Below are 24,927 nucleotides of genomic sequence, written 5' to 3'. Positions count from 1 at the left end.
GACATGCTGCCTGTAGCGGGGGGCGCTGAGAGTCAGAGCCGGTGAGCGCGGCACCGCGGTGAGAGCGATGGTGCGAGACGCAGGGCTCCGGGCTCTGTTCCCTTCCTCCTTCCCTCTGTCACAGCCTCACTGGGTGGCCTTGGGCCTCTCCTTTCACCTCCCCAGCGGTAAAGTGGGCGTCATGGTGCTTACTCATTCGCCTCCCAGGATGCTGGGAGCTGGCCGGCCTTGCGGCTTGCCAAGTATTGCAAAATGCTCTCCGGTGCCAAGGAGCAGCTTTCCCATATATACCTCCTCCTGCCGCTGCCCCACAAACCAATTGCCCCCCTGGCTTCCCCCCTTCTCCCCTTAGGAGCGCGAGCTTGCGTGCACGGCTCCTGTTCAGCAGCTGCCCGGGACAAGTGAGCCAGGGCTGGAGGGGAGCGAGGCTGCCAGAACAGTTGGGCTGTGGCCCTAATTCCCAGAAAGCTCCTCGTGTGGGAGTGGATGTCCTCCCGTGCCCTCGGCTCCGCTGCAGCTCCCAGCCTCCTGAAGCTTTGACGTTGTTCAGCACCGGGTGCAGATGAGCACCAGCTTTCTCGTCCATCTCAGCCAGGGCTCGGCGGGGGAAAGGGGAAGAGGAAGGGGAAGGAAGAGCACTTTTCCTCTGCCCCCCACCCCTTCTTGTCCTCCTCCTTCCTCCCTCCTTCATCACCTTCACCTCGGGCTCGCTCTTTCCCAAAGAGGCGCAGGGACAAGCAGAACTTGGGCTCAGGTAGGTGCAGGCTGGGCTGGGCTGGTTTAACGCGCGCGCGTGTGTGTGTGTCTGATACCTGGGGGGGGTGCGAGTGTCAGTTGCCTAGGGGAAGTGTGTGTGTGTGTGATATGTTTAGGCTCTGTGCGTGTGTGCGTGCAGGGAAGCCTGGGCTTTGTTTGTGTGTGTGGGATGCCTGGTGTGTGTGTCAGATGCCTAGTGTGTGTGTTTTGTGTATGTGTGTGATACCTGGGTTGTGTGTGTGTGTGGGGGAAATGCCTGGTTTGTGTGTGTGTGTTTTGTGCATGTGTGGGACATGTGTGGGGAGGGACATGCCTGGTTTGAGGGGTGTGTGTGTGTGTATGTGTGTGCACGCGTAAGCATGATGCCTGGTGGTGTTGGAGGGGGGATCTCCAGGAAGGATCTGTTTACGGGGCTGCAGGGGGTTCACAGAGCTGTGGAAAGCCCAGGGCATGGTGATGGTGAGGAAGGAAATAAAGAAGCAGTGGGGGGGGATCCCCGGGGGGAGAGGTGGTGAGGAGAGACCCTGGTGTGCCATTTTGCTTGAAAAGGGAGAGGAGCAGAGGAGGGGAAGCTTGGCTCATGAGGTCATCGCTTGTGTTATCTGCCCCCTATCCCACAACCAGTTTGGAGGCAGCACAGGCCCCCCCGGTGCCCACACACCCCTGGGCTTTGCAGGGGCAGGGGCAGGGGCTGGCTCTGGCGCTGGCTCGCAAGGGCCTGGAGGGCAGCGGGTCAGCGTGGCAGCCCTGCTGCCTTCTGGGCAGGGGAAGCAGGGGGGCGGCTCGGGTCAAGTCAGACGTGCGGCTGCTCTGTTCTTCCCACCCATCTCTAAGGAGCGAGAACAAGTTAGACACTTTAGTCCCTGCTCTCTCCTCCCCGGCATCGATGGGGGTCCAGGCTGTGGCTGCAGCTTCCCTCCCCTTCTCCTGCTCCGCTCCCTTTCAGCAGCCGAGGGCTGGCCGAGCCGTGGTGCTACGCGGGGTCCCCGTTCTGCCGTGGGAGGCTTCAGTCCTCTGCTGCAGAAAGCCAGGCAGCGTTCCCAGTGCCTCCGTGCTGCTGTCATGCCTGGGCACCCCCACGCTGGCACCAGAGGGGTTAAGCAGGGTGGGGACACCAGGGTTTCTAATTCAGGAGCCTCCGACCTCATGCTGGGTGGGTTGTATTTCTTCGGCTGCTGTTTGTATGGCTTCGTGGCAAAGCTTCCTCCATGTGCCTGCAGTCAAAGCAGCAGTGCCCTGCGTGGCCAGTGCGACCTGCTCCTAGCTCCCAGAAGAGCGGCCGTCCCTGTAAGCCCTGACCCACATCCCCAAGCATTCAGCACAATTGGGATGCCCCCAGGCAGGGGTCAGTGCCACCCAGCTCACCTGGCCTACTTCTATGGGCCTGAGTTAGCCCTGGGGCAAGGGGCAGAGCCCTGGGGCACCAGGGCATCTGCAGTAATTTAATGCAAGGAGTTGGACCCTGTGGCTCAGCCAGGCCTGGGGCGGTGTAGGATCAGCCCATCACCTCTGAAGCCTCTTGAGGGCTGAGCTGGCTTCAGGGGAGATGTCTGGTGAAGGAGATGCTTTTCCCTGGCACCCACAGGGCAGCGCAGTTCAAACTGCTGGCCATGGTGTCTGGTTATACCCAGGAAGACTGCATGCTCCGTTGCAGCCCCCTCCTCTTAGGCTGCCTGCAGGCGCTGGGCTGGGCTGCAGCTCCAGCTGGCTCTAGAGGGGAACAGGAGCCCAGGATGGTACTCAGGAGCTGCTATCCACAACTCAGGGTGGCCTAGGGCATGGCAGGAAACTCCTCGCTGTCCAGCTTGACCACAGTGGGGCCCTGTCCACTCATCCCTGCCCCAGACCTTGGTGCTGTGAGGCTGACCCTGCTGGCCCTTAGCCTTGCTTCCCCTTCAGATGCCCTATGCCCTTATGTCTCTCTCTGCTCTGATGGCCAGTTTCTGCCACCTTGTGCCCCAGCCACCCAGGCAGGGTCTTGGCTGCCCCACTGCTCTCTGCTAGTGAATGCAGGCTCTGGATCTCTCGCAATGGGGCCTCCCCCTTGCTTGATCCTTTCACACTGTTGTAATCAGTGCTGTTGTTTGATCAGTTCATTACCTGTGCTTTTTGCTTTGCGAAGATAATTTTGCAACAATTAAATATAGTTAATAGGCAACAGCTTTAATAAAGGTCCCTTCCAGCCCCTTACCATCTATGAAAAGACAATAACATTAGGGCCCAGCTAAACCGACCACCTTCCTCCTGCCCACCCGTGCCCATGGGGTTTGGTATAGCTGTGATCCCAGCAGATCCCTGGGCTCAGCTGTGCTGCTCACAGCTCTGTAGGTACCTCCACACCTGTCCTTGGTGAGCTCCCTGAGAGCTGGCAGGCTGCAGCTGCCCGCGGGAGACATATAAGGCAGCCCCCCAGCACACAATGTCCTTATCCTCCAGCCAAGGGCCTGTTAACACCTCAAGAGAATCCCCTTCCTTGTCCTCTCTTTCTCCTCTTGACCGGACAGAGGAGTGGGTCCCAGGTGGCCTTCATGTGTCATGATCCCTGGGGCTGCTCTGGCAGCCCAACCTGGAGAGAGGCACCAGTCGTGTCCTGTCTTTACACTCCCATTGCACTGTTGGGAGGATCTAGTCTTGGGAGCAGCTGGAGCCCACGACAGGCAGAGTCCTCTCCAGCAGCCCAGAGGGGAGCACAGAAAGCCACGAAGTGCAGGTGTGGGGCAGGGCGAAGGGGCTGGAAACCAAAGCTGTCCTGGCTCCAGTGCTTTGCGGGGTCATGACAAGACTTGGCAGCAGGGCCACCATCGTCAGAGCCTGGTCTCTGTTTTCTTGGCACGGGGCAGCTGATCTTTCTTCTCTGCTGAGTTTGAGTCACTGTGTTTGCTTAACCCTTCTCTGGGCAGCTTTGGTGCAGCGTGGCACATTGGGAGGCAACTCAGCCAAGTCCAAATGCTACCTCTTTGTTTTCCACCTCTTCCAGGCGTACAAATCTTTTGCTTTGCAGGAGAACTGCTCTTTTGGCGTGGTTCAGTAACTGCCAAGGTACAGTGCTTTAAGCCCAGTTTATGAAAATGGGAGTCTCCTCCCTTGCTTGCTCCGAGGTCCTCGTGGCAAAACTTGGGGGCATCCAAACCCCGTGCTTCCGGGCGTGGGCCTGCAAGTAGGATGCCCGTCAAAGGTTTTGGAAACATCTGAAGTCCCAGGTGCGGGTGGAGGATGTTTGCCGGTAGTAGGGCCATTTATGGTTCTGGACTCTTGAATTTGGAATTAGTTTTGGCTAATTTGGCCTTGGATACAAATGATATATATATATATAAATTCTCTTCCTTTGATTGTCGAGTTCCTTGCTTTGGGCAAACCCTGCGTTCCCCACAGGCACGCACCTTCCCACACCAGCTGGTGTCCACCTACGCACGCAGGCCAGGGCATGTACGTGCTGGCACCCCAGCCCGTGCAGCTCACAGGCTTGCAAACAGGTGCCCGTGTGCAGGGAGATGTGCACACATGGGCACTGAACCAAAAGTGTGGCCCACAGCGGACTTGGGGAAAAACACACACCCATGGCATGCTGACCCCCTGGCGTGTGCACACTGTGTATTGCAGGCATGTCTGTGTTTGGAGATGGCCTGCTAACGACAACTACTGTCTGGGTAGGATGGGTGAGGATGTCCATGGCGTGAGGGGGTCTCTGTCCCGGAGAGCTTGCAGCCTCTGCGGGCAGCGCACAAAGGAGCAGGGAAATTCCATTTGACGTCATTGCTGTGGTGGGCGTGCGTGGACCTGGGCTGGGCTGGGCTGATTTCTGACGGTGCCTTCCCCTCTCCTCTCCTTCCTGGGGATGCAAAGGCTTGCTGTGGATAGCACTAGGGGGATGCACATCCCCTGGTTTAGGAGGCAGTGCCAGGCTGCCCCAGCTGGTTGGGTTGCCTGGGGGTGTTTGTGCCCCTAAAGGGTGTGCACAGCCCTGCAAGGCACCTCACTGGGGGCCGTGTGCGCCCCGGTTGCTAAAGGCTTGTGTTGTGTGTGCCTATTGCCAAGGATGCTGCTAAGGCCCCTGCTTCCTTGCGGGCATGGGCGTCCCCTGTCATGGGAGTTGTTACGTGGGGGTGGCTCAGCACCGGTGGCTGCTAAAGGATGTGGAGTGCATTGCCTTCCTCCTGCTCTTTCTCTTGCTCCCTTCTTAGAGATCAAGCTAGGTGCTTTGCAGCCCCGTGCCAAGCCCCAGACCCCCTGCCTCGCCTCCCTCCTCCCAGCACTGCGCCCCTCTGCTGGCATCCAGACTCGGTGGTTAGGGGGTGGGGGGCTGCTGCCACTCCTTGCACACAAGGCCAGGCTGTACAGCAGCTGCTGAGCTTTAATGAAGCCTCCGGTCTGATGTTAATCACGCTGCGCAGCCCACGGCCGTGTCCTCCCCTCACCTCACAGCGCCCTGCCCCCAGAGACATCCCCTGCACCTCATGGCATCTGCTTGCCGTGCGTGCGTGCATGTGTGTGTGTGCGTGTGTGTGTGCAAGCACAGCCGCTGCTGTAGCTGCCTCCAGAGCAAAGCGGTGACTGTGCAGTGGTGGGTGGAGAGGGGGAGGAACACAAGGCTGGTGTATGCCAGAGCCTGGCTGCTGACTTTATGTAACGCATGTGCACGCGTGTATGTGTGTGTGCGTGCAGTTCTCGGGGGCTGCGTGTCCTAGAAAGACCCTCTGCGCGCGCTGGCGCACACATGCTGTATAAACACAGCAGTCCCTCTCCCAGCCAGTTCCCACTCAGATAACCCTAAGCTCCAGCTGCTCTGTTGTGCGTGGCTGACAGTACTGAGGCCCTGAGTGCACTGCATGGACACGAAAAGGGTCAGACCGTATGGGCCAAGTCTGACCCCCTAACATTTCCAGCTGTTACAGGTGGTACTGTGAACTATCGTGACTGTGTATGCAGTGGGCTTGTTTCTCACTGCCTGTGAGTGGGAAGGTGTTCATGGTGTGTGTGCATATATGTGGTGTCTGTATATAAGTGCATTTGGGCATGTGTGTGGGTGTATGGTGTGTGGGGGTGTGTAGTTTATACATAGATGATAGTGTACATGCATGCATTGTTCATTTTTAGCATCTAGACTGAGGAATCGCCTATGAGCTCCAAAAACAGCACAAGGATCAGTGCAAATAGGTAACAAAACCATGAGGGGCACATCTGCGTGTATGAGCCTGGCTGTAGCAGGTGTGTAAGCATGCAAGGATGTCACGTGTGCATAGGCATATCTATGCGTGAGCTTGCCTGTTTGGAGCATGTGGGTGTGTATGCATATGTATAATATGCATGTCTAGGTGAGTGTAAGCATGTTGGTATGCTGCGGGTGCCATGTGTATGTGTGTGTCTGGGTAGGCGTGCATGGCTATTTCCTATGTATGAGATATGATCATGTCTTTCCATGAATGGACGCTCTGGTCAAATGCCCAAGAAAACCTGTTACGGGCTGGAAGCGTTTCTTCCCTTGCTCTCATGCGGCTCCTTGTCCTCTACCCCTGCCTTCCCTGCACTTTTCCTGGGTTGGGAGAAGACAATGCTCCTCAAGAGGCCAGGAGTTTTTCCTGCTCTTGATTAAAAGGCTGGAGCAGTCAGCACCCCTGCTTGCTTCCCATCCTGAGCGTCCGTGAGGTGCTAGTGTTGTGCCAACTCCTCCTCAGTTCCCGTATGGGAGAGATGTACTGGGGGGAAAGCGTCTCTCACTGGCAGCTGAGGGCTTGCGTTTGCTGAGCCCGCAGAGGCGGGGTGAAGGGTGGGAGAGACCCTGGCATAAGACCCAGGGGCTGCAGCTGGGGCAGGGCCAGGGGTGGGACTAAGGATTTGCAGTGTTTGATTAGATGGGTGATGGTGAGGCTGGAAACCATGCGGGGATTTCCACCTGGGTCTCTCTTATCTGCATCACCCAGGATGCTGGGGTGGTCTTCTTGCCTTTGCCAGCTAGTGGGGACCATCCATGGTGCATGCTGTGGGGTCAAGGTCTTGTAGCTGATGGGGAAGCCTCCTCCTGCCCTGGGCCCCCTTGCTGTTTTATTTCTGGGTCTGTTTTCCTTCCCCTCCAACATGCCCTGCCATTCGGGGCCTGCCCTCCCGACCTCGTTCTGCCAATGCCTCTCGCTTCTCCCCGGCAGCACCCCTGCTTTCCCAGCCTGCCCTCTTCCACGTTGCCCTTTCCTCCAGCCCCTGGGCTTGGCGTGGCCGATTGCTGGGCTCTGCCGCTCCAGCCGTGCCCGCGGCAGGGTGTGGCAGGTCTGGCCCCATCTGACTCTTTCCCCAGGACTCTGCCTCTCCAGTGAGCCGGGAGGCTGGTCAGCGCAGGGGAACAAAGGCAGCTTTCTTTGCGCGGCGAGGAGCGTGCCACCCAGCACACCTGCCCCAGGTTGGCAGGGAGGCCCGGTGCGCACAAGGCAGGCGCTGGCTGGGCTGGGGCCTGCCTGGGCAAGGAGGAGCTCAGGCTAGCTGGTTGCTGCATCGCCCTTGTTAGGTAGGTGCCTGGCGGGAGGAGCCGTGTCTCACATCTCCTGGGCACGCTGCGGGATCCCTCTGTGCCGCCGTTTTGCCGCTCCTCCGTGCATGACTGAATCCGGAGGGCCAGGGCTCTGCTTCTCTTCTCCTCGTGGTGTCCCGGGCCCCTGCTGAGGGATGTTTGAAGCTGTGCGGACCTTGTAGAGAGTGGTCCCCCCCCCCCCCCCCCCCCCCCCCAGCCACCTCATTCCCACTTGTAGCTTTCCCCAAGCCCGCCTGGAGAGACGTCCAGTCCCAGAGACCACCCAGAGGCTCGTGGTTCAACGGGCCGAGATATGCAGCTCCAGAGCTCAGAGAAGCGCGTCCAGGGACCCGCTCGCACTGCTTTCCGCCTCCTCCAGATCCCGGAGCCCGATCCCTTCAGTCTGTGGATGTAAAGCCTTGCCCCTGACCTTCCCTAGCTCTTGAAGACGCCGTCCTGTGCTGGGGCAGCGGCGAGCCCCCCTCCGCGATCCTTCAGCCTCTGGGTGATGGAGCATCGCATCCCACTAGCTGGGACGTGACTGAGGTGGGGAGAGGGGCCGGGGGGATGTGTGCAGTTTACAGTGCAGACTGCCCCAGTTCGGTCTCAGGTAGATGTACTAGGGATCATAGGAATAAAGCTTGTGTGGGCATGCCGGAGAGATGGGGGTTGAGGCTGCATGGGGCAGGGCAGCCACTGCAGACCCTCTAGCTTGCTGGTTCAGCTCCAGCCTGGAGGAAAGCTGTTCCCACCAGCTTGGGGGTTTGTCTGTCTGCCGGCCTGCGTCTGCCGTGAGCTGGCTGTGGCTGCGCTGCGGGCCGAGTGCCCGTGACACAAAGCCACCCCTGCAATTGGCAGCGTCGTGGCCAGCTCAGCGAGCCGAGGCTAGACTGGATGGTGCAGGCAGGAGCTCCCCAGCCTGCTGCAGAGCCAAGGTCCCGGCGGGCCAGGTGTGTGGGAAGTCTGCTGGGCAGCTGGGCCTGCTCTGACCTGCTGCTAAACACAGGGTTCAGGCTGGAGGGCCGAGGGAACTGTAAACACGCCGGGGAGGGGCCGAGACGCCGAGTGAGCGAGTCTGCCCTGTGTCAGCGAGGAAGGAGCCGGGGGTGCGAGTGGTTGGAGGGCTGGGTGGGCGATGAAGGCTGTCCTGGGCCCTGAAAGCAGCAGGGCAGTGTTGGGGGGCAGTGAAATGGGAAGTAGGAGGACCCCACAGATGCCAGGCCCCTTGGAGAGCCCTCGCCCCACAGCAGGGAGCTGCCCTCCTGGGTCTGGTTTTGGTGAGACCGCGGGCTGGCTGGGTTTCAGCTCCCAGGGCTGGCATGGTCACCGTGCCCGGGGTCCCTTCTGCCTTAAGGCCGGGCAGGGGGGATCCAGCCTGGTGAGTGTGCATCCACAGGGGGAATGAAGCATGCGAGAGGCTCCTTCCTGCCAGCCTCTCTGTCTCCATTGCACAAGGGGTCCTTGCTGAATGGGTCCGGCTGACACACCGGTCGGTGTCCCCAGCTCTGGCCTGAGCAGACGGGCTGTACTGAGCCGGCACGCTGCCAGCTGTCTGCATGCCCGCTTTGGCTGAGCAGGCCTGAAATGAACAGTACATTCCTGCCCTGGCAGGAGGCTGGCCTCAGCGTGTGACGCCAGCCGCTGGAACAGCACTTTGATCTCCATGCGATCACGGGGCGTGAAAAGAACAGACGAGTCTCTGGAGATCACGCCACAGTCTCGCGTGCTTGGTCACTCAGTGCCAGGGATTACCTCCCACCCTGCTCAGGCTTGGATGGGAGTGGTGAGGCGGCTGCTGCCTTCCACCCCAAAAGTGGCTGCATTTCTCTAGCACAGAGCATATGAGACCCCTGTGTTTCCCTCCCTTCTGTCACAGGACTTCTGCCAATGGGCACAGGACAGCCCCCAGAGAAGTGGTTCTGGCTGAGAAGGGGGCTGTGGCCAGGGCAGGCCAGCAGAGTGCATCTACTGGGTAATTTCAAGCACCAGTGTCCCAGGAGCACCCAGCTCTCCTGGGAGGCACCACCAGCCTTCCCCTGGGGGCAAATACCTGGATGAGGCAGGGCAGCTTGCTGGCACTGGAATCACCACTCTCTATGCCAGCAGCAGTGGATCCAGCTGCTACAGAGCTCACAATACTGCCAGGGCACTTGGGAGGGGGGCACAGGGTAGCTCAGTCCATGCTCCTGGAATAGCCTCTTGCACAGAGAGCCGGCCTCTGGGGCATGGGGGTCTTGGCTGAACAGTATGTTGGCAGCACCTTGCTGCTGCAAAATGCTCCTTCTTTCTGCTTGTGCTGCTCCTGGCAGCTGATCCCCACCTTGTGCTCCTGCGACCTGGGCTGGGCTGGCTGTGCCCCTCACCATTGCTCTGTGCCATGGAGCTGGGCCTTGGGAGCATAGCCAGAGGATTCTGGGCTTGGCAGTGATGAATATGATGTGCATGTGTATTTTATATATATATTTTATATATATAAAATATATTCTCTCTCTCTCTCTATATAACTCTCTCTCTAATTTATTTATTTAAAAAAATTCCGCAGTAGAGCTGGGGGCTGGAAGTCAGGACTCCTGGGTTCTTGCCCCGCTTCTGAGAGGGACTGATGCCTAGTGATTGGAGCAGGGGAGGACTAAGAGCCAGGAGCCCTACTTTCTGCTGTGTTGCAAACACAGTGCTTTGTGTGGGTCCCCAGCTTTGCTCTATGCCTCAGTGCCCCCATCTGGGAAATGGGGGCAAAGTCATTGCTCTCATCGGGTGCCAGGAGGCAATGAAGACCCGTTTGCAAACCTCTGTGCTGCTGTGGTGGGGCAAAGCCTGGTTATTACAGTCCATTGCCACAAGGACTTTTGGGAGGGTTAATTCTTTGTTAATGGCCACACGGTGTCTGGAAATGCTACACTGGGATTGCAACAGGTCGCGCAGCTGGGACTGCGTGGCTTGCCACAGCACTGCTTGATCCAGCGCCTCTGTCTCACTCCTGTTGGAGGGGAGGGGGCTTGCATGCGGGCGAGGATCTGTGTTGTCCCTGGAGCCCTCTTTGTCGTCCCAGCCCCCTCCGCTCGCAGCCAAGATGACTCCCAGAGGCAACGTCACAATTGTGCAATAGGGCTGGAAGCGGTGAGTCAGGAGATGCTGGAGCAGGCCGATGGGAATCGGGACTCCTGGCTTGCACTCCCAGCTCTGGGAGCAGGCGCGCTGCAAGCAGTGGAGCCTCCGTTCCCATCCGTTCCCAGCCCAGGGAGAGAGGTGGGGCTGAGAGTCCCGGGTCAGGCCAGAGGTGGGTGTGATCTGGTGGCGAGGGTGCCTGACTCGATGCTACCTGCTTTGCTCCATGACCATGTGTGAGTCTTGCCCTTCCCCTGTGGCTGCAGGTGTCTGCCCCAGTAACAAGCACCGAGTTCGCTAGGTGGAAACAGCTGAGTGTTACTGATGAGCAACTGTGTGGCTCAGCGGGCCCTTAGCTGCATCCCATGGGAAGCACTGCACTGGGGTGCTGCTCCAGTCACTCCTACCCACAGACCCCCCTGCTCCACGCCATTCTTGCTAGAGCCTATCCTGGAGTCTCAGGCCTGGTCCTGCTATTGCAAAGATCCAGGATAATGAGTCTGGTGACTGCACTGGGGTGGTGGGGCTGTGTTTTTTGGGGAGGTGATGAGCTCTGTCTGGCATTTCAGGGTTGCCAGAGCACTGGGCATGGCCTGCTCTGCACGGGATGTCAGGGGTGTATTCACCGGTGCCACGTGGCAGCTGCACAGGTCTGTGGGGGCTGTGGTATGTGATGGGGGGGGAAGCTACCCCCAGTCTGGCATCTTCTGGGCCCTTCACCCCTGTCCTCACTCTGTGTTCTGTGTGCAAACAGGGGACCCTACGCCCAGGAGCACGGCACGCACCACATGAGGGCCAGCGGGCCATGGAGAGTGCAGCAGAAAGCGGCGAGGCCATACCGAGGCGGAGGAAACCTCAGGAAGGAGGCCGAGACCCCTGGGTGATGGAGAGCAGTGGGGCAGGGGCTGGGCATCGGACCACTGAGCTGGAGATCCCTGCCCAGAGCTACCAGGACAGAGCGACATCTGGGCTGGACGCAGCAGCACCCCCCGAGAAGACCTCGTTCTGGGGGGACTCCGAGGAGGCCAAGGATTTCTCCCTGGGTCTGAGACGGGGCTGCGACACCCCCAGAATGGCACCAGGGTCTCCGTACCCCGCTGGCACTGACAGGAACTTCTCCCAGCCCAGGGAGGACAGGCTGGAGGAGCTGCCACGCCAGCCCCTCAGGAGGCCGGCCCCTCAGGAGGCAGCTGGTTTCCAGCCCAGGAATGGGGAGGCAAAGCCTGGCTGGGTGGACCGGAGCCAAGCAGAGCCTGGCCTCACATGGGCGGAGGCCATGCTGGCCAGCCAGATGGCCCTGTACTGCCCCACTTACCCCTGCTATTCCCTGCCCTTCCCTATGCTGGAGAGCCCCACCAAACCCAAACAAGATGCCCTTCATGCCCCCAGCCCCCCAGCAGACGGGCTGCGTGACCACCCTGCCTTCCAGCGCCTGCACATGCACTGCCCCTTCCTCACTGAGGCCACGCTGGCAGAGAGAAATCTCTTCCTGGTGTCTTCCCTGGCAGCGACCAGCACGCCGGCAGAGTCTGCCCATGGGAACAGCTTGGCCGGCTTGGCTCGCCAGCCCCAGGACGGCCCCTCTCCCCGGGGAGAGGCCTGCTATGCTGCTGCGGACTGGCCCCTGGCATCCGACCCACTCCCCTGGAGCCCCTCTCTCTACCTGGCACCCCACCCACGAGCAAAAACGTCGTCTGCTTTTGAGACCTGCTCCAGTGTCCCGGATGAGGTAGGTGTGTGGCATTTCCAGTGCCAGCAGACGTAGGATCCCATGGTGCTGCCACAAGAGCAGCTGGGGAGTTGGGCCCGGTGGGGTTTGCTGATTTCCCCTCTGACATGAGGTGGGGCTTGCTGCATCCATGCAGCCAGTGCGGGGAGGTGCCAGTGCAGGGGCAGGCAGGATGACCAACCCTCCTGGATTTGGTGGGACCCGGAGGAACTTCTGGGCTGTGGCTGTTATCCCCATGAGATCCCTGAAATGAGAGCTTGGTCCTAAGGCTGCAGTGGCAGTCCCACATCTTTGCAAGCCCAGTGCTCCTAGCTCCCCTTCACTAAAACAGGGCTCTCAGCTTGCAGTCCAGGATAGCCTCTTTAGAAGGCAAGGCTTAGTTTCATAGTTTCATATTCATATTCATTCACTTCACCTTCTAAAGTTTGATGCCCAGGTGCCCTGTGGGCCTGCCCTGAAGGGTTGTGGGCAGGTCACCCGGGGGAAGACACAGTAGGTCAGAGGCAACTGTCCTGTTTGTGACACTGGGAGCTGTGGAGTAAGCCTGGCATCTGCAGAGTGTTTCTTATTTATTTTGGCTGCCGTGGCTGCATGTGGGTGATGCTGCCACATCAGCCCTTTGTGCCCTGTGCCCTGCTCCCCAGTACAGTGGGGCTGGTGCCACTGCCCTGCTTCTCTGACAGAGGGGGTCTTCCCTGAGATTCAGCAACGTTTTCTGGGCAGCAGTTGAAGCCTGTGTTTAGGGGAGCAGGTCCCTCATATCTGGCTGGGGGAAACAGGAGTCAGTGTGAGCCCTGGCTGTGGGGTGAGGGCATCCCTCCCCAGGTGGTAAATGCAGCTCACAGAGAGGTGCCTCCAGAGAAGACAAGATCTCAGCTCTTCCCTGCTCCTCTGTTGTGGGAATGGGGACCAAGGTAGACCAGGCTTGCCCCCGGGAGTGGCACTGGGGTCCTGGTCCCTGCTCTGGTGTCAGCACCCCTCCCTGGCCTTGGTCAAGTCAGGGGTTAATCCCTCTGTCTGGAACAGCGGGCTCCTGTTGCTGTTGACTTCCTGGCCCCTTAGTTAATGATTGTGGCGTGCAGCAGTGCCAGGAAAGCCCTGACGTCTGCACTCAGCTGGGAGGCTGGACCTGAGCAGGGGTGCAGGGCTGTGTTTGTGTCCTGGCGGCACCTGGCCAGATCACAAACATATGATGAGAAGCAGGGCAAAGAGTTTGCAATACAAATAGGCCAGACAATTGCATCTGGGCAGGCAGGATCATGCCTGCCTCACAGATGGGGAAACTGAGGCTCAACGAGGCTAAGGGTACTCTGTTCTCTCAAGTGCACTGGCTTTTCTCACCCTTCTCCCCAAAGCCCCGCCTCCCTGGGAGCAAGGCCTCCTCACTGCTTGCTGTCTCTTCTCTGGTCCCCTGCAGGAGTTTTACCCCAAGAAGGATCCTCACGTGGCAAAAGACTGGGCCTCCCCGCCTAACCATATGCAGCCACGGCAGCTTGGCCAGCACGAGGCAGGGTGGGGGCGACGAGAGCAGGAGAGCGAGCTGGACTCATCAGGTGCAGAGCTGGTGCTGGTGCCATTGCGGAAGGTGGGCCAGCGGGAAGGGAGTCCGGCAGCCCCACTGCCGTCCAGCGACCCCCCGCTTCTTGATGGCTGGAGCCCAAGCGGCCCAGCCCTGCTCTACCTGAAGCCTGGTGCAGAAGGGCATTCGGGGGGCTCATGGCCCAGCAGGCCCCCAGCTCTGGATGAGCCTCTGCAGAAGCCAGGGGCCAGACCTGCAGAGTCCAAAGACGACAGCCTCACCTACCAAAGCTCGATGCCCGGGTGCCCCGTGGGCCTGCCAGACTCTCGGAGACCTCGCTCCCAGGACGCTGCCTGCCAGCGCTCCTCTCCGGGCTGCAGCCCACAGGACCTCAGGAGGTGCCAGGGGACAGGCTGCGGTCCCCTCAGCCCCTTTGGTGCCAGGCTGGAGGGGCTGGGGCTGTATGAAGAAGCAGAAGGGGTCCAGGGCAACAAGACGGGCAAGCTTTCCGCCCTGGTGTCCTGCCTGCCCAGCAGCCACCACACCAAGCTGAAGAAGACCTGGCTGACCCGGCACTCGGAGCAGGATGGGGACCTTGCTGCCTGCCTTGGGGACACAGGGGCCGGCGGTCGGACCAAAGAGGGTGTGCCTCCACGGTGCCCGGTTTTAAAGAGGGAGGTGCGGGATGGCAGCAGCGAAGCAGACCGGCCTGGCAAGCAGGCAGCCAAGCGGACACACGGCCACATTGCCAGGGAGGCGGATCGGAGCCCCTGTGACAGCGAGGGTGACTTCTCAGCCAAGCGGAGTTGCAAGCCCGCAGAAGAGACTGTGCTCGGCGCTGCCGGGGCCGGCGGTGAGGCCTTGGAGCAGAAACACTCGCTCCTGCTGGGAAGAGGTGGAGGCAGGGAGGGAAGACAGGGTGGCAGGGATGGGCTGCAGTGCTGAAGCATCCTCTGCCAGCTGAGTGTGCCAGTGGAGTTGAGCGTGGCTGAGCACAGGGGCCAGGCGTGGGCTGCAGCGTCCTTTGTGGACCAGTACTTCCCTCAGGGTCTCCTGCCTCCCCCAACACCTGCATGGTCCCCATTGCCCCAGGGGCTGGCCTGCGAGCAAGCCAAGTTGGAGTCCTTGGCTGCTGCCAAGGGGCAGAGAGCCCCTGAGGCCTGTCGCAATGGGATGCCTCTGCTGAGGAGCATCCAAAGCAAATGGATGTGCTGCCAGAAGCCACAGGGTATAACTTTGCTCTGTGCTTTGGCAACCACTTCCCTGCCCACCCTTGTATCCCTGGCTCCTGGAGACCTCAGCCGTTCTGGGCTGTGCTGATCTCCGGGGCTCCCCCAGGAAGGGGCTTGATCCTTTTTTCCTCTATCACCTTTCTGCTGCTGAGAGTGGGGAGGACATGGGGCTTGGTGGGCCCCGCAGCACCCCAGGATGAGCTGGCAGAACGGGGTACATGCGTCAGCCAGAGGTGCTCAACTCCACTTTGCTTCCCCAGGGCTGCTGAGCTGCAACGGTGGGCATGCCAGCAGGGAGGTGGAGAAGCCCTACCTGCAGAGCGTGCCCTGCACGGCCCTGCCCGACAGCATCAGACGGTGCTGTGGGTGCACTGCCCGGAGCAGGGAGGGCGCCCTGCCCCATGAGAAGGAAGAGCTGGCAGGGACAGGCTGCAGGCTTTTGCATTTCCGGAGGTGAGCAGGGCACTGTCCTTGCCGGAAGCAGGGGTTCTTGGGGGAGCCCATGCTACCGTGTGGGCAGGGATCTCATTCCTTGTGGGGCAAAGCAGCTCCTGGGATGGTGTCAGCAGGGCTGGTCCTGCCTTGGGCAGGGGGCGGGATGCAAGGATCTCCTGAGGGCTCTGCACTGTGCCTTGATAGTTGCACGAGCTGGCTCCCACGGAGCAGAGGGAGGACGTGGGGTGGTAGAAGTGGAGAAGTGAGATCTACTGTGCAGCAGAGTCATCTCTAGGTTTGGAGATTTAGGTTAGGTTAGGTTTGGAGGTAGAGGCCGTCACGGTTCCCTCTTTGTTGTGCTGGTGGCTGAGTCTCCTTCTGGCTGGTGGCAGGTTGGCCATCGGTGACCACGGGAAGCTGAGCATGGACGGGTTCTCCATGCTGGACGAGGCGGAGGGCGAGAGCTTGCACCTCGGGGTCTCCGGCAGAGAGAGACGGGGCAGGGATGTGAGCACCAGTCTCAGCCTAGCCAAGTATTTGCTCTCTGTCCTGGGGGACCAGTTCTGTGAGGCTGTCAGGAAAGACCAAGAGGCCTGGCTGGAAGCACAAGGGGGAAACAAAGGTATGTGAGAAGCAGGGGCTCCAAGCGTGCATGCAGAGGCGGTCACTGGCTGCAGCTGGTGAAGCGGGGGAACTGGACCCTCTGGCACCCGCAGCACGGGCGGCTCGTGCACAAGAAGGGGCTTTGCATGGGAGCAGCCGTGGCAGGTGACGGACTTGTGTTTGCTTGCAGGAGTGGCTGCCTGGCGGCGAGGGGCAGGGACCCCACAGGCCTGTGACGCCTGTCGGCGCAGCCTCTTCAGCACCCACTGGAGCTGCCCCAGCTGTGGATTCCAGCTGTGCTCCACATGCTGCCGGACCCAGAGGGAGCAAACCAGCCCAGGTACCCCTAAGGGCACCACCAGTGGGGCAGCGCGGCCCGCTGGGGTCAGCTGCAGTCACCAGGGAGGCTAGAGGAGACTGTGGCTCTGAGCTGGGCCCCGTCTTGCAGCTCCCAGCTGGCAGGGCTCTGCGGGGGAGGACAGGGCAGGGCGGGGGGCTGCTTTGGGCTCTCACCACTGATGGGGTGCTCTCTGCGGTTCTCCAGGGCAGGCAGAGGACTCCGTGCAGCCGGCCGAGTGCGTCCAGGGACCAAATCACGATACCCTGTCCCTGGTCCCTTCACAGTTCATCCCACCCCATGGTGAGCCACCCTCTGCCACTGCTCAGGGCCTGCAAGACTAATGCAGGAGGAGCAGGTGTGGGGAATGGGGGCATGCAGCTTCCTCGCTCCTGAGCTTCATCTCTGCTGCAGACCCGCCCTGCTTGGCACCTGAAATCTGCTGCGCTGCTCCTCTTGCTGTTCCTACAGCCCTTCCCTGCAGGGCCCAGAGCTCCCCCACAGCCCAGCCCAGCTTCCCCCGACCAGGAGACCTCTTGCAGAGGGAGGTGGAGACTGGAGTGGCTGGGCACCCCCAGAGCCAAGGTTCCTGCCCTGCAGTCTCGATGCTGGGGCTGGCGTTGCTGTGACCATTGCCTGCCCTGTGCCTACTCCCAGCTCCTGCCTGTTAAGCTCATGCTGTGGTCTCATGTTGCCCATGTGCCACTCCTTGGTGCCATCCGACCTGCGTCTCTTCCCCCCTTCTCCAGTCCTGGCCGAGCTGTGGAAGCTGATGCATGAGGTTCGGGATAGGTTTGACATCAGTGCGCGCTGCCCCTGCAGATTGAGCAACCTGAGCAAGAGCCCAGCAGTCACCGCAGGCAGCAGGCAGGTATGTGGGGGGACTTGATCCCAGGAGGGGGCTGGGGCGGAAGCAGGGAGGTGGCAGAGGGGGAGTATGTAGGGGAGGCCCCGTTTTGCATTTTTGGGTGGGAAGGGGAATGCCCGTGGTGGCTGAGCAGGGCTGGGCTTGTGCTAATTCAGCAGGGTGCAGGGGGCCGTGGCAGCAGCCCCTGCACCATTCCCATCCAGTGCGGGCTGCTGGTGTCTCTCGTGGCATCTGTTCTGCAAAGCTGGCCTGGCTCTGTGCTAAGCTGCACTCTCACTTTATGGCAGCTGCAATGAGGCCTGGGGACTGGCACAATTAAACCTCGGGTCTGTCAGCTGCTTGGCAGAAGGGCCCTGTTTTTCTTCTGTGTCTGTACAGCACTGGGCACAGCGCTGCCCTGCCTCTTGCCTGTGCCTTGTGCGCACTAGGCTGCTACAGATAGTCCAGCATGTTGCTGGACAGGAGTGGTTGGTGGTGGCGGGGCCTAGCTTGCCCTGCTCTGTGGGGCTGGGGGGGTCTAACTCCATGGACAGGGGTTAGCTGCTGAGGCCCCTGAGAAGGAAGCCCCAAGAGCAAGGCTGTGCCAGGCTGCCCTCACGGCTTTGCTATTTTGGCTGTTTCAGGAGAAGACGGGGAGTGCGGCGCCTTCCCTGCAGCTGACCAGCAATGGAGATGCAGATGGAGCCAGGGCTGTCAAGGAAGGTGGGTGCTGCTCTGTGCACTGGGGAGCTGGGTACCCTCTGGACATGGGAAGGAGTGGATGCAGCATTAGGCCAGGAGCCTTCCTCCCTGCAGTCCTGGGGGAGAGGGAGGGATGCTGCGTACACTGAAGCCCCCAGTGTGGGAGTGGGAGATGCCACACTGGAGGTGTGCTCAGTCCCACGGGTTCCTGGCACACTGCATGGGGTGGCAGCACAGCTGGGGGTGACCTGGGCTAGGGGAGCAGGGAGTGGCAGGGCTGGGCCAAGGGGCAGTGTGTGGGGAGCCCAGGATGGGGGCGTAGGGCAGCACGAGAGATGGTTAGCAGGACATGTGCAACTCCTGTAGGCCCCTGCTCTGGTCATGGGAGGAGACGCTAACCTTTCCCACTCCACCCGCTTCCCTTTCTCACCCCACCCTGCAGAAAGCCCAGACCCCGGGTACCAGCAGCCCAGCACTCCCAGCCCCAAAGGGGCTGTGCAGACCTCCACCCTCTGCGACCTCCTCACCTCCACGGCTGTCAAGCTGTGCCTGGGGCAGAACGGTGTCCGCATGGCTTTTGCGCCCGTCTCGCCTGCCTTGCCTAGCGTGAGTACAGATCCTCAGAGCTGCTCGGGACCCAGGCACCTGGGGGTATTGCAAGATCTGAGCTAGGCAATGCTGGATCTCAGCTTTGGGGATGTTCAGATCAGGATCTGATGCCGGATCCAGTTAGCAGGGCCCAGGCCGCTCTCAAGGGCGAAGGATCCTCATGCCCTACAGCCTTGTGTGGTGCCGAGACTCAGGTGTGGTGTCCCCTGCCCCGGTTCACTGTCACCTGGCCCGAGGTCTTTCCCTTTGGCCCGAGCATGGAAGGCAGCCCCAGGCCTGTGAACAGCCTGGCTGCAGCCTTGTCCCCTCGCCCTCACAGGACAACCGCATCACCAACATCTTGGACAGCATCATTGCCCAGGTGGTGGAGAGGAAGATCCAGGAGAAGCACACCGGCAGCACGCAGGGCAGCCCCCACTCCCTGGATCCCCAGGTCTCTCACTGCCTCCTGGCCCCTGGCGGGCTCCTCTGGCTGCAGGACCCAAACCACTCCAAGAACTACAAGCTCTTCCAGGAGCACTGGAGGCAGGGCCAGGTAGGGAGCCTGCCCCCAGGACGGCAGGCAGGAACAGGGGTCCTTGTGTACTGCACCCTGCTTTGGGGTGACCAGCTGCACCCCGCACTGGGAGGAAGCTGTCCCCGCTGCCTCTGGTCCAGGCTGGTCCCTGGGCTTGGTGCTGTGCAGACAGAAAGGCTTGCCTCTGCACTAGTCCCTTGCCCCCTTGATGAAGGGGCATGCTCCTGCCCATGCTGCCCTGCCCCGGGGGGGTTGCGTATGAGGGTCCCCAGTGCTTTACGCTGCAGGGGGGGTTTCCCTGCACCTCTGCGCCCCGCAGGGTGACAGCCTCCCCCTCTCCCCTTCCCAGGGTAGCCTCTCCCACCCAGTAACCTCTGCCTCCCGCGTGCTGCCCCCGGCAGCCCGTCCTGGTTTCAGGGCTGCAAAAGATGCTGGACGGGAAGCTGTGGGGGCCAGAGTCATTCTGTCGAGAGCGCGGGGAGCAGGAGGGGCGGGTGCTGGACCTACGAGCCCCGGCTGGCCGTGCCCAGATCAGCAGCAAGGACTTTTGGGACGGCTTCGCCTCCAGAGCCAGTAAGCGGATCAGCGCCCGCGCGTGAGAGCTCGCCGGAGGGTTAGCATCAAGGAGGGGCTGGGTCCATGGTGGGAGGTTCACTGAATGCATGGGTGGGCAGGGCCTGGGCTGTTTATCAACCTCTCCTCCGAGTGCAGAGGGGAGACCCAGGCCCAAAGCAGGGCTTGGGCACAGCAGGGGACTGCCCGTGTGCACAGGTGGGTAAGGGCACTCCTGGACAGGGCTTGGGCTCTGTTTGCAGGTGCTGGGTGCAGAAGGAGTGGGGGTGGTGGGGAAACCTGTACCCTCTCATTGCCTGGAGAGGTCTGTCCCCTTGGGGCACAGCAGGAGGGAAGCACGGGAGCAAGGCTGAAGGACGTGCCCTCTTGCAGCATCACAGCGTACGGCCTGGAAATCCCTGACACTCTGCTCTCCCCCAATACAGCCTGCCTGCACCCCGAGCACAGTGAAGGCAGCCTGCTCAGGCTGGACAGCAGCCTTGGGGACATGGAGCCATGCAGGTACGTGGGCAGCGGGGGACGGAGGGAGGTTCCCCAATCACCTGGGCTGTGCCTGGACCCTCCCCAGCACATGCACATGCCTGGGCCCGCATTGCATCTTGTCCCCCTTGCCTGGACCCGTCGCCTCCCCAGTGCTTGGGCTAGTGTTATAGGAAGGCTGGGCTGGCACTGAGCGGAGCTGGGCCGTGGGGGTGCACTGGGTGCTCGGGCTCTGAGTCACACGACTTCCCCCACTCTCTCCCACAGGGCGGAGACCCTCCATGCCAGTTGGCCATTGCTGGAGTATTGTGGGCCTGACGGGATGCTGAACCTCGTTTCCTACCTCCCTGACGGCCAAGGCAGGCTGTGGCTGAGGCCCCGGCTCTGTGCTGCCTATGGTCAGTCCTGCTCCCATCATGCAGTCACCCCCCCGGTAGTCCTCCAAGTGCTTAGCAGAGCAGGGTGGGCCTGATTATTCCTGGGTAGACGGGGGCACGGAGCCCTGCCCAGAGCAACTCTGGCTGCCTCTGGGTTTATAAGGGGCACCACTGTGCCTGGGACAGCCAGTCGACCTCTTGGGGATCCCGGTAGGGAACGTGGCTGCTGTCACTTGTATTGTGGTGCAGCCCATACCGGAGCCAGGTCAGGGCTGTGCTCTGTGTGGCCATCTGTGCATTATATCCTGTGCATGGTGGTCTTGCTCACCGGAGGCACCTGCAACACCCAGGCTGGTCTCACCACATCCGTGGTGGAAGAGGTGCGTGCAGGGTGAGGCAGGCTGGCTCGCCAGCCCTTGCTCATGCAGGAGGCGCACGGCCCCGCTGCATCTTCTGCTCCGCGTCCCCGAGCCACGCTCTAACGAGGTGTTTTCCTCCCACCGCCCAGGTGCGATGCCTGGGGACAGGGCTGTTGGGACCAAGAACCTGACCGTTCAGGCGACCGATTCCATCCACGTCTTGGTGCACGTTGGTGCGGCCCCACCGGACTGGCCTGCTGCCCGCCAGGGTAGGGCTCTCGGGGCTGGACGGGCACTGTGCTGCTGGCCGTGCCCTCCTCTATGCCTCTGTAACCCCCTGCCTTTGCCCTGCAGAGATTCTCCTGCGGGTGGAGGAGGACGGTCTGGATGGCGCCCTCAAGGAGAGGCTCTGGGACACGAGCCTCCAGCCCGGAGCCCTGTGGCACATCTTCCGAGCGGAGGATGCTGACCGCATCAGGGGCTTCCTGCAGGAGGTGCGTGACCTCTGTAGGGAGCTGTCCCCGGGCCCAGATGTCCATGGGCATCTGTCTCCGTGTCCCTCCACCAGCTCTTGACGTCTCTGCTCAGACTTCTTCCCATGGGTTGTGTCGTATGGGCTCATCTCATGCCAGCTTCCCTCTTCCCCAGCAGGTGGGTGAAGACCCGGAGGAGGCTGGTGAGGGCCAGCTGGACCCAAACAGCCCCCTCTGGAGCTGCTACTTGGGCCCTTCCCTGAGGAGAAAGCTGCGCGAGGAGTATGGCGTGAGCAGCTGGACCCTGCTCCAGTTCCTCGGGGATGCGGTGCTGGTGCCGGCAGGGGCTCCGCACCAGGTGAGGCACTCGGACAGCATCGGACTCCCCTTGCAAACTTCTCAGGATGGGTCAGACACCCCATCCTCACCTTCTCTCTTCAGTCGGAGGGATGGAGCTGGCCTCTCCCTCTGTAATAACGGTGCCTGGCTCCCTAGGGCGCCTTGCAGCACTGCAACCTGCTGCACAAAGGAGGTGGGAGAAGGACTGTCCGTACTGCACACATGGGGAAATCAAGGCACAACACAGGCCACCGACTTGCCAGAAGCCAGCTGGTGCCAGAGCCAGAAACAGAGACCTCACCCCATCGACCTCTGGCCAGCAAGCTGGAGGGACGCATCTCCAGCCCTGGGGTGTCCTGTCCCCAGGCAATGGTCTGTCAGGGAGCACCCTGGTACCCATCACTCTCTCTCCCTGGCAGGTGCAGAGCCTCAGCAGCACCATCACTGTGGAGCAGCGATTTCTCTCGCCAGAGAACGCAGCCCGCTCCGCTCGGCTCGCAGCTTGGCCCACGGACCCTGCTGGCACCGTGCAGGGGCTCCACGCGCAGGTCAATCCCCATCCTGTTACCCCTGGCCTGCTTCAGGGCACCTGGCTGTGGGAGGGCCTTCTGGGGGTCCCATCCTGCTGGACGGGGTCAGAAAAGCTGTCATCAGCCTGTTCCCTGGCGTCTGATGAGCCGTCATGACCCAGTTTGTCTGTCTGTCCCTTCCCCGCCCCTGGCTTTCCTGCCACGTCCTGCCTGCCACAGTTCTGCAAGGGGGGCACGTGGCTGCTCCACAGTTGCTGTCCTCCACCCCAGAGCTGGGTGCATTGGATCGGAGACAAAGGGCTGGGGCTGGGTTCCTCTCTGTCAGTGCGTGGGCGAGCAAGTTGCAGCAGGTTCGAAGGGGGCCAGGACCTACTGCAGAGCAGCGGGCTGGCAGCGCAGCTCTCCATCTCCCCCACCAGCCCCCTTTGGAGCTCACCTGTCCTGCCTCAGCTTCCATGTGCCATGGGGCGAGAGTGGGCACAAGGGTGGCTCCCATGGGCCAGTCTTGTCAGGGCAGAGAGCGGTGCCTCTGCTTTATGCTTGCACACGTGGGAGAGGAATCCAGCCCCTTATGGAGCCCATAGGGCAATGGTGCGGCCGGTCCAAACCTTGCCTGTTCCTTTGCAGATGGACAGCATGGTTTACTGCGCCGTGAGGGAGGCTGTGGGGACCCTGCAGGGCTACAACTAGGAGCCGGGGGACAGGGGGGGCTGGCTTAGCCCAGTGCCTCGACATCTGGCAAGCAGAACTGGAGAGAAGCAGGCAGTGGCACAGGGAGCTCCTGCCCAGCACGGGGGATGGATGCCTGCGTGACCAAGGCCCAGCGATGGAGAAGACAGCGGCTGAACGGAGCAGGGGCTGAAGCAAGGTGCATGCCTGCGGAGGCCTGGGTAGCACCGAGCTCTGGGCTGGGCACCCGCTGTGAGAAACAGCAGGTCCTCTCCTGCAACGTGACCCCTGCCCTTGAGCCTCTCCTGACCCTTGCTGCCCAGCACCAGCCAGGGATCCCAGACGCGGCCCCTGCCCCAAGATTCACCCTGCAACCCGGGATGTCGTGCCTGGTGCTGCTGCGACCGCATCCCACTGTGGCGTGGGCTCGGAAGGGGAAGGGACCTGGCTGCAGATCTATATCCGTGGGGCCCCCCTGGGGGAGATGGGGCTGGGGTCTCGCGGGGCGGGCATGGGCTGAGGGGCAGGTGAGCTCTGGAAATAAATGTCCGAGAGGAGTCGTGGAGGAGACGTGGCAGCAGAGTCAGTGTCCAATTCTCTCGCCCCCTACTCCCTGTCTCAGGGTGCAGGGCCCGAGCCGCACGCCTGGGGCCCCCAAATTCACCCCCTGCCTTGGTATGGGACCTGCTCTTGCCTTCATTCACTCCATCCTCCCACTGCTGTCCTGTGGGGTTGCGCATCCAGACACTTTATGGCTCAGCGGGGCAGCCTCTGCCCCACGAGCTGTTCTGGGGCAGGCAGTTGTGGGGTGCAAGGCACTGCCCATCTTTGCATGGAGGGGGTGCAGGTGGGGCAGGAGGGAAGCTGGGCTGAGTAGAGCACCCCCAACACACACTTTGTGGTGAATGGGAACCCCCGAGGGCCTGCTCCCTCCCTCTCCCTGCCCCTTCAGCCTGGCATCCACCTTTTGGGCTGCCCCCTGTTCCCTTGCCCTCCCTCGCAGATACCCGGTGCACCAGGGCCTGCTCCTGCAGCCTTGCCCTTGGAGGATGGGGCGGCGGGTGGTGCGAGGCCTCCCCTCCCCTTCTATTTATTAATGAATGGCAAGGAGCCCCGTTTCTAGCTGTTCCTTCTGACACCAGTTGGCCTCGGGGGTGGCGAGGAGACTGGGGGATTCGCATCTCCCTTTGTAACAAATGCTTAAGGTCCCAGTTGTGCTTAACTCTTTCCAAAGTGCCTGTCAGGGTCAAGGCCACGTGAGCACCAGGAGAGAGGTGGCGAGCTTGAAACAACTCCAGCCCCTAAGAAACTTCCCAGGCTGGGGACGGGAAGCGGCATGGTGCCCAGACCCAGGACGCCCCAGCCGTGCCTGAGCAGGGCAGGGAGCCGTGCGGCTTGGTGCACATGCAACGTGTGATGACATCACGGTGGGTGACTGACATCATTTGCTACACCTCAGGGTGCAGCCGAGTTGTGTTCCCATTCGGTTGCACCCGGGCTCTGGCCTGTCCTGCTGACCTAGGGGGATGGTGCCAGGGTCAGCGTTCGGTGCTCCTTTCAATGCCGTGCTGCCTGCGGTTCGCTCTGATGATGTCGCACTACGTGGTATATGTTTTAAAGTCATCACCTGGTGGGCTTGCCCTGATGATGTCACTGCATTCGTCACTGGTGATATCTGCCTATTGGCAGTGCTCGGTGCTTGGTATTTCCATGGCAATGGTCCAAAGGGGTCTGTCCCCAAGCACATGGAAACGGGGCTCCTTCGCACCGGCAGGACCGCCCTAGGGCCCCCAGCCACCCCTAAGGACAGGTGTCCTGGGGTTAGAGAAGAAGAGGGGCTGCGAGCTGGGACTCCTGGGTTCGTTCCCCAGTTGCTAGGACAGGCGTAGGGTGAAGCAACGGGGCGAGGAGCCTCATGTTCCCTCACTGATGTCCCAGGGCAGGGACTGAGCTGCCTCCGGGGCTAAGGCTGGGCTGAGCCACAGCTCCTGGAAGAGGGATGCGCCAGGCTGGCCGCAGCACAATAGCCTTGCTCACAGCTCCCTCTGCCTGCCAGCCCCCATCCTTTCCTCCCCCGTGAAGCTGCTGCTGCGGCCTGGCAGGATGATGCACTGCCCTGCAGGCTTTTGGTGGGGGTTGCTGATCCTGCCTCTACTCAACCCCCTCTGCCCCCTTCCAGGAGGGCTTCTGCAGCCCAACTCCCGTGCAGGCGTCTCCGGCTGGGTGGGCACTGCCGCTCC

At 61.3% G+C, this 24,927-nt stretch overlaps 1 protein-coding gene across 4 annotated transcripts; it reads left to right on the top strand.

The window, feature by feature from the left end:
- Positions 1 to 347: 347 nt before the first annotated feature.
- Positions 348 to 23,255, top strand: HR (HR lysine demethylase and nuclear receptor corepressor). 4 transcript variants are annotated; one of them, XM_090053646.1, is made up of 19 exons: positions 348 to 754; positions 11,112 to 12,086; positions 13,504 to 14,458; positions 15,098 to 15,290; positions 15,665 to 15,894; positions 16,066 to 16,215; positions 16,420 to 16,515; positions 16,962 to 17,083; positions 17,704 to 17,782; positions 18,204 to 18,367; positions 18,690 to 18,905; positions 19,289 to 19,460; positions 19,886 to 19,961; positions 20,208 to 20,338; positions 20,826 to 20,945; positions 21,031 to 21,170; positions 21,325 to 21,507; positions 21,908 to 22,036; positions 22,646 to 23,255. In XM_090053646.1, the coding sequence occupies exons 1-19, from the start codon at positions 563 to 565 to the stop codon at positions 22,706 to 22,708; spliced, it is 4,386 nt and encodes a 1,461-aa protein (XP_089909772.1). In that variant the 5' UTR covers positions 348 to 562; the 3' UTR covers positions 22,709 to 23,255. The 4 variants fall into 4 exon arrangements, 1 of the variants encoding a protein (XP_089909772.1); XR_016443168.1 differs by lacking the exons at positions 20,826 to 20,945; positions 21,031 to 21,170; positions 21,325 to 21,507; positions 21,908 to 22,036; positions 22,646 to 23,255 and having other exon boundaries at positions 19,237 to 19,460; positions 20,208 to 20,337; XR_016443170.1 differs by lacking the exons at positions 20,826 to 20,945; positions 21,031 to 21,170; positions 21,325 to 21,507; positions 21,908 to 22,036; positions 22,646 to 23,255 and having other exon boundaries at positions 19,289 to 19,500; positions 20,208 to 20,266.
- Positions 23,256 to 24,927: the final 1,672 nt, after the last annotated feature.

Source organism: Crocodylus siamensis, chromosome 6 (genome assembly GCF_052110815.1).
Source record: "Crocodylus siamensis isolate JL-2025a chromosome 6, ASM5211081v1, whole genome shotgun sequence".
NCBI lineage: Eukaryota > Metazoa > Chordata > Crocodylia > Crocodylidae > Crocodylus > Crocodylus siamensis.
The sequence above is the reverse complement of the archived record's forward strand: the minus strand, read 5'-3'. Positions and strand labels throughout refer to the sequence as shown.